Source organism: Natrix helvetica (assembly GCF_964273705.1).
Source record: "Natrix helvetica genome assembly, chromosome: 10".
Taxonomy (NCBI): Eukaryota; Metazoa; Chordata; class Lepidosauria; order Squamata; family Natricidae; genus Natrix; species Natrix helvetica.
In genome coordinates this window covers 13,964,545-13,972,820 of record NC_138561.1, presented here as the reverse complement: position 1 = coordinate 13,972,820, position 8,276 = coordinate 13,964,545, and the positions used below count along the sequence as shown (strand labels likewise).

Genomic DNA, 8,276 nt, shown 5'->3' with positions numbered 1-8,276 from the left:
AAGTGGGAGCCCAGATAATCAGCTAACAATTATGCCAGAATTATGTAAGGAAGGGTGCCCAATTGTGTGGTTTAAAAAAGCCAAGACAATGATCTATACTAGGGTGGGATCAAAGCTCAACCTTTTTTTAGGTGTAATTCGTTTTAAAAAATGGATGGACCTTCAATTTAAATGGTCCTATATGGAGTTTTTTTTTTAAATCACACCCTACAATCCTTCTGATTGTAACTACCGTATTTCCATAGGATGTTTTTTCCCAACCTTAACCCCTTTAAGATGGATGGACATCAACATGCAGAATTCCTCAGCCAAGCACTCACAACTTCTGAAGGCACAACTTTCCACTGATTAATTGCTCTCACGGTCAGGAAATTTCTCCTTAGGATCTCTCTTCGGGAAGCTTCCATCCATGATTTCTGCTTGTGCCCTCAGGTGCAGTTCAGTAAACATCATAAAGGTGTACAAATTTTCCATTTGATAATAAAAGGCAACACCGTGGCGGCGCAGTGGTCAGAGTGCAGTACTGCAAGCTGCTACTGCTGACTTCCGGCTGCCTGCAATTTGGCAGTTCGAATCTCACCAGGCTCAAGGTTGACTCAGCCTCCCATCCTTCCGAGGTTTGTCAAATGAGGACCGAGATTGTTGGGGGCAAGAGGCTGACTCTATAAACCGCTTAAGGCTGTAAAGAACTGTGAAGCGGTATATACCCTGTTTTCCCGAAAATAAGACCTCCCCGGATAATCAGCCCAATCGGGCTTTTGAGTGCATGTGCTAAAATAAGCCCTCCCCCCAAAAAAATAAGCCCTCCCTGAAAATATTGCAACACAGCAGCAGCCATGAAGTGACCACGCTTGCCTCCTCCTGCACCTCAAAAATAATAAGACCTCCCCGAAAATACGGCCAAGTGCTTATTTTTTTGAGGGGGGGAAAAGAAAATAAGACTCTGTCTTATTTTGGGGAAAACATAATAAGTCTAAGTGCTATTGCTATCGCTATTTGTTTAGTGTATGGCACATCATCCATGGACTAGCAATACATATTAACATTTCATAAAGTCAACAGAGTCTCAGTGAATGAAACTGCAGTCAGTCACAACTGTAGGAACAGAGAAATGAGGTCACAATAGCCACACAGTCAGTGGGGAAAATCTATCTTTGTACTTAACAGCTGCTGAGATGGGAAGAGCTATGTAATACTGCCAAATCTGCTTCGAGGGTTCGTAGACTACAACAAAAAGGAGACGTCTTGCTCTTCCTTAGTTTAAATTGTCCAGGACAATCTCTTTGGGACTCTTCCATTGGCTTCAGGTAAGATACATGGAAGATAAGTCTGATCAGATAAAGAAGAGCAAAGCCAATCTTCAAGTTTGTGACCCTGCTGGGATTTCCTAATCTGCATTCACTACATAGTCTAAGCCACGAGAAGTGATATTGTGTATACAAATAATTGAGAATCGAGCTGGAAGGGACGTTGGAGATCTGCTAGCTGGACCAACCCCCTGCTCAAGTGGGAGACCCTATACATTTTCAGATAAGTGGTTCTCCAGTCTTTTCATTAAAACCTTCAGTGATGAAGCATCCACAACTTCTGAAGGCAAACTGTTCCACTGGTTGATTGTTTTCACTGTTAGGATGTTTCTCCTTAATGCCAGTTGGCTTCTGTCCTTGATTAGTTCCCATCCATTGCTTCTTGTCTTGCCTTCTGGTGCTTTGGAAAATAAGGCCTCTTCTTTGTGGCAGCCCCTCAAATATTGGAATACTGCTATCATGTCACCCTGAGTCCTTCTTTTCTCTAGACTAGCCATACCCAAATCCTGCAGCCGTTCACAGATAAGGTTATGTATATGTCTTACATTTAGCTTAATCCTAGTTATGTCTTGGTCTAGCTTTCTAACATGGAGTAAAAAGGCATATACTTATGTATTCATAAGAATGAAGTCTATAGATAAGAACACATAGTGTAATATAGAAAAGAAAGTACTAAATATACAAGTATATACTCAAGAGCGAGACATAAAGGGGGGGGGGGAAACATAGTTAGCGAAGGTAAGGGAATAAAAATGATGCTAATTTATATTTGGGTTTGCGGAAATACCATCCCAAGGAAACATAAACTGAGATTTGAAAGCGATACCTACAACAGAAAAAGAAAGGCAGAGAGGAGGAGAGAATGAGAGGAAGAGGAGGGAAGGAAGAAAGAGGGAAGGATAGGAGGGTGGAAGGGAGAGAAAGAGAAGGAGAGAGGGTAGAAAGGGGAAGAGGAAGAGTAGGAGTAGGGAAGAGGAAAGGGAAGAAGGGAGGATAAGGAGAGGAAGAAGGAAAAAAGGAGAGAAAGGAGGGAGGGAGAAAAGAAAGGGAAAATAAGGTGGTGTTACCACAGGCGGAAGGGATGGTAAATAAAGCTATTATAACCTATTAAATGGAATGACAAATGTATAAGAATGACAAATGTAAAGAAAAATAACAATTATGTGAATGTATACTTACAATGGTATGTAAGAGAATTAAAAAAAAACGTTGAAAGCCATAAGAATGAAGTCTATAGATAATAACATATAGTGTAGTATAGAATTGTATGAATTACAGTTTAGTGTTCTCCTTTGCCTCAGGTAGTCCTCGACTTACAACCACCTGTGTAGCGACAGTTACAAGGGCACAGGGAAAAGTGACTTACAATGGTCCTCACACACACTTAATGACTGTCACAGCACCATCACGTGATCAAAATTTGGGCTTTTGTACAACTGGCAGGTATTGACGATGGTGGCAGCCCCCTGCAGTCACAGGGTCGCCTTTTCAACTGTCTTCTGACAAGCAAAGTCAAGGGGGGAAAACTAGACTCCCTTAATGACCATATGATTCACTTAGCAACCACAATGATTCACTTCACCAGAAAGCACAAAAGGTCATAAAACCAGGCGTGACCTCTCTTTAACAACTGCCTTGTTAAGCAATGATTCTAATTCCGGTTGGAAGTCGAGAATTACCTGTTATTACGTTTAAGAGAATCCACTTCATGCTGGCCTAATATTAGTAACCTCTCCTTATTTGGAGATGCAGAAGTCACCACCTGCCCAAAGGTGAACAGTGTTGAAGAGCAAAAGTCAACAGTCAGGATGTTTCAAGTAGCTAGAAATATCATGGTGACCGGCACCAACCGTGGAATTGGACTTGGACTGGTGAAAGAGCTGGTGAAATTGAACCGTTCTCCCGGCCATCTTTTTGCAACTTGTAGGAATCCCAGTGGACCTGAAGCAAAGGTATGTAGAAGACCAACCGTAATTCAACATCTTTAAGATACAAGCTGGGGTAACGTAGGGATGTGAGCTTCTGTTGCAGGCATCAATGAATTGAGGCTTTTGAGACCAAAGCTTAAGCCAGGACTCACAATTGATTGAATAATGTAACGTGGCTTGGGATTCAGACCTCATGCTAAGATATACTGAACCTAAAACTCACCTGGTTTATGCACGTCATGGATTGTTTTAAATGAATTTAACACAAAGAGCAACAATACAGCCATGATAATATAAACAGAAAGAGATATTTAAACAGCTAGTTCTAGTTAAAAAAAAAAACCACAGTCTGATAATTATAATAGCCGCTGATCAAAACAATCCATTGGGATATTCTGCTATGAAGAAATTGAAGAAGGATGTGGTGGGTTTGCGGTGAAGATGCTTGGCTACACCTTGGAAGTTTGAGAGTTCAATCCCAGGCAGCAGCAGATTTTTCTACCAGGCCACAAAGACAAAATATCTCCTGCGAACTCTGTGTAGGCAATCAGGAAGGGCATCCGGCCAGCAAACGCTCAGCTCTATTCAGTCGCCCCAACTCCACCCTGAATAAAAGAGATTAAAGAATTATAAAAAGAAAAATGAATTAAGATGGCAGAATATGCTTTTTTATACGTTTTATCCATTCAACCTGTTCTTTTTAACATTTTCTTTCTCAATTTCAGGATTTGCAGAATTTGGTTAGTCAGCACAACAACACACATGTGGTCCAATTAGGTATGCAATCAAAACATTTTGTGGCACTTTAACATATTTCTCACAGCATAGTATTTCAGGAAAAAGAGGGTAAGCTTTTTGAGGCACATAACTGAAACAACATACTATCATAATTAATTCCATAAGTATATACGTCGAGTGCACCACACTTACAACACACTTACACACTTAATTCTAGGTTTGGGGATTTTTATGCTCATTTCTGTAGTACAAATGTAGTGATATCAGTTGAATAGGTGAATATTTTTTCATTCATAATAAATAGTTTCAGTTATTATTCTATTCTATTCTGCATTCTATGATTCCATTCTGTTCCATTCCATATTCTATTCTATTCTATTCTATTCTATTTTTCTATTCCATTCCATTCTATTCTATTCTGTTTTCCATTCCATTCTATTCTATTCTATTTTCTATTCCATTCCATTCCATTCTATTCTATTTTATTTTCTATTCTATTTTCCATTCCATTCTATTCTATTCTATTTTCTATTCCATTCCATTCTATTCTATTTTCTATTCCATTCCATTCCATTCTATTCTATTTTCTATTCCATTCCATTCTATTCTATTCCATTCTATTTTCTATTCTATGTTCCATTCCATTCCATTCTATTCTATTCTATTTTCTATTCCATTCCATTCCATTCCATTCCATTCTATTCTATTCTATTCTATTCTATTCTATTCTATTTTCTATTCCATTCCATTCCATTCCATTCTATTCTATTCTATTCTATTCTATTCTATTCTATTCTATTCTATTCTATTCTATTCCTCTCACAAAGCTAACATCGATCTTCCAACTCAGGAAGTACCCATTCCACCCCTTATTTTTCCATTCTTGAACACAAGGGAAGGTAGCTTCTGAGATACTTTGCTATCCCTCCTCCTTTTGACTCAAACATTTCATTTAAAAGCTAAAAGGGTCCCTGTCCAGTCGTGTCTGACTCTAGGGCACGGTGCTCATCTCCTTTTCTTGGCCAAGGGAGCCACCATAGTCCAAAAACAATTTCTATGGACACGTGGCCAACATGACCGCACACCAAATGTGCACGGAATGCTGTTACGTTCCCACCGAAGTGGTAACTATTTATCTACTCGCATTTGCGTGCTTTCGAACTGCTAGGTGGGCAAAATTCATTTATAAGTATAAGTATAATCTTTATTGTCATTGTACTTAAATACAATGAAATTATCAGACTCTTATCTAGGCTGCAGCTTTTCTTCCTGTCTCCAAAGGTTTTTTTTCTTCTTCTTTTCCATTGCACTTTATCTGTAGGCATCAACTTAGGAACCAAATCGTTTTTATTGATACCAAATTAGGAACCAAATCGTTTTTATTGATATTAGCTTTCTTCTGTGTGTGGTAGATACTACAAATCTTTCCAGTATAAAGCGAGCTGCGTCAGAAGTGGAATCCCATCTGAAAGGACAAGGGCTCAATCTGATAATCAACAATGCTGGTAGAAATTCCCAGGCCCTTTTCCTGGAACACGTCGATCAGGAAGATATGCTAATGTCATTCAAGACCAATGCAGTGGGGCCCCTCCTTGTTGTCAAGGTAAGTCTGGTATTTAGGGGCCCAGGTGCTGTATAGGTAGTCCAAGAAGGTCAACCATGAGCCAATGGGATCAGAGGTGGCACCAAGAAAAAAATATGACTTAGGAAATAAAAAATGCCAGTGAGAATAAAACCAAGGAGACAAAGGAAACCCGGGAAGAAGAGAAATGTAACATTTCAGCCTACTGTTTCGTATGTGTTTTAGGAATTCCTGCCTCTCCTGAAGAAGGCTGCCAAGGAAAACACACCACAAAATGTGGGAGGCAACAAGGCAGTTGTCGTCAACATGTCTACTGTCATTAGCTCCCTTGGGCAGGGTTTTAAGACTCCAACACAACTTCCTCCAGGGTACCAATATCGTGTCAGCAAGGTAATTCAGAAATTTTCTTATTTGGAACATAACCCACAAGATAGTCCAAGGTGTCTCTAACCCTCCTGCCTGCCAATTTCTGGCCCCCAGTGGCCTCTGCTCAATGTGAAGTCTTTGTAAAGTGAAACTGAACCTGGGACCAAAGTTCAGAAGGTGTTTGACCATCAGGGAAAGATTTGTTTAAATGATGATGAAAACTCAGGTCCATAGCTGAAGGTTCAGTTGAACTGATTTATTGAGGGTGGAGGTTCATTTTCCAGGCTTGTGAGTTGGTCTCTGAATGTTTCACTACCAGGCTAGGTAACATCTTCAGTAGAGTTTGGGGAATATCAATGTTGGTGCTCTTCTGCTTATAAGGGCTTTGTGTGGTCAGTAGATCGGGATGGGGAGGGGAGGGTCTTGTCATCGGTCTTGTGATGAGTCAGGTGTGAATCATCTTGGGTTGTCAGACCAATCAGAAGGCCCACTAGAAGCCCCTTGCCTGACGTGACCTTCATTTCAATCAATCAATCAATCAAACAAACTTTTATTTATAGACCGCGCCCTTTCCTAAACAGGACTCGGGGCGGTGTACAATCATTATTAAAAACCATATACATATCAAAATAGAATACATATACATAAACTTAGACATAGACGGAGGAGGTAGAAAATATACTGTACAAATTTAATTAAAATACAAATAAGATTAAAATTCCCTTAAAAATTCCACGATAAGATGTTTGCCAGGAGGTGAAAGATGGAGCTATAAATCGGCTAAGCCAGCTAATTGGAACAGGTGGGTCTTTGACGTGACCCTTAGTGACCTCCCCATCAGTACTGACCACACAAATTCCTTATAAGCAGAAGAGCACTGACACGGACATCCTCTAAACTCTGCTGAAGATGTTACCTAGCCTGGTAATGGAACAATCAGAAACCAACCCACAAGCTCAGAGAATGAACCTTCACTCTCATCCTACACCCGAGTTACAGATATTCGCCAGTATTGCAAACTGATTTGTTACTAAATGCCTATGCACAGGAATCTTTTCAACTAGGGTTAATACCTGCTTGGAGCTAGCTAGGGGCCCACAGCACTCAAGGAGGGTTGGACTTAGTTCGCTTGCAGCTATGTAGGGACTCTAGGCTGATCCCTCTTTTCACCCCCCCCCCCAGGTTCTTCCATTCATTCTCTCATGCTTTGTTTTGTAGACAGCGCTGAATATGGTCAATGTCTGCCTTGCAGAGGAACTGAAAAAAGAGGGAATTGCATGTGTTCTGCTCCATCCTGGATGGGTGAAAACTGAAATGGGATCAGAACAGGTACTATAAGATGATGGGAGGGAATAATGAATATTCCCAATTTTTGGGGTGGGGGTGGAGTTTAGTAATTGAGAGTCAGTTTGGTCTAGTCACCCAACTGGCTTTCATGCCTAAGGTGAGTTTAGAACAGAACCATTGTTTAACAAAAACAACAACAACAATATACCTTAATAGCTCTTAGCTCCTTGGTTAGGACTTGAACTGTTAAGATTTTACATGCCCTAGACCAGGGATGGCTAACTTTTTTGGTGCCGAGTGCCCATAGCGCCTGTGTACAGCCTTAAAAGGCAATGTGAGCACCCCCGCGCATATGCCTCACCCATGGGTGCACCCCTAGTGTATGTGCCCTGTCCCCCCTCACCCAATTTTGACTTCCAGGTTGGTGCAGGAGGCTTTCCAGGCCCAAAACAGGGCACGGGATAGGTATGTGCATGCAAACCCACAAAATGCAATGCAAATACCCACCCACCCACCCACTGCACATGCATGGCAGAGACTTGAAGACCAGCTGGCCGGCAGGATGCGCATGCACGGTGGATCTGGACTGGGGTGACGGCTGGCGTCCCTGAAAGAGAGGACTCTGCAAGCACGCCTGGTTCTCCATCACAGTCCTAGACTATGAATCGAATTGAAGATTCACCAAATAATGATTATACCAATATGCAGAACCATAATCCACCTTCTCCTTTCCCCGCAGGCCCCGATGACAGTGGAGACCAGTACGAAGGGCTTGGTGAAGGTCATTGCTGGCTTAGATTCGTCATCATCTGGCACTTTTCTGGATTGGGAGGGGAAAAAAGTAGCCTGGTGAACAGAATAAGCATCCTTGAGTTCCACGCTGGGGAAAAGCATCAGATCTTTGTGGACTGAAAGGAGAATTCATCCCTCTGGCGTCTGCTGCAGGAGGAATCTGTCCTTAAAGAAGTATGACAGCCTTGCTGTGGTTTATTAAGAATAAACGCATCGTGGTCACGGAATAGCTTACCATCACCTTTCATCTCAAGTGCCACATGTGGGAAGGGTCAG

General features: G+C 41.4%; 1 protein-coding gene across 1 annotated transcript; it reads left to right on the top strand.

Annotated features, from left to right (window-relative positions):
- Window positions 1-1,213: 1,213 nt before the first annotated feature.
- Window positions 1,214-8,061, top strand: LOC309397247 (C-signal-like; the record flags this gene model as incomplete). Its single annotated transcript, XM_081963104.1, has 7 exons — window positions 1,214-1,307; window positions 3,060-3,259; window positions 3,961-4,012; window positions 5,386-5,576; window positions 5,781-5,945; window positions 7,140-7,250; window positions 7,948-8,061. Exons 2-7 carry the CDS (start codon window positions 3,116-3,118, stop codon window positions 8,059-8,061), a joined length of 777 nt encoding a protein of 258 aa, XP_081819230.1. The 5' UTR covers window positions 1,214-1,307; window positions 3,060-3,115.
- Window positions 8,062-8,276: the final 215 nt, after the last annotated feature.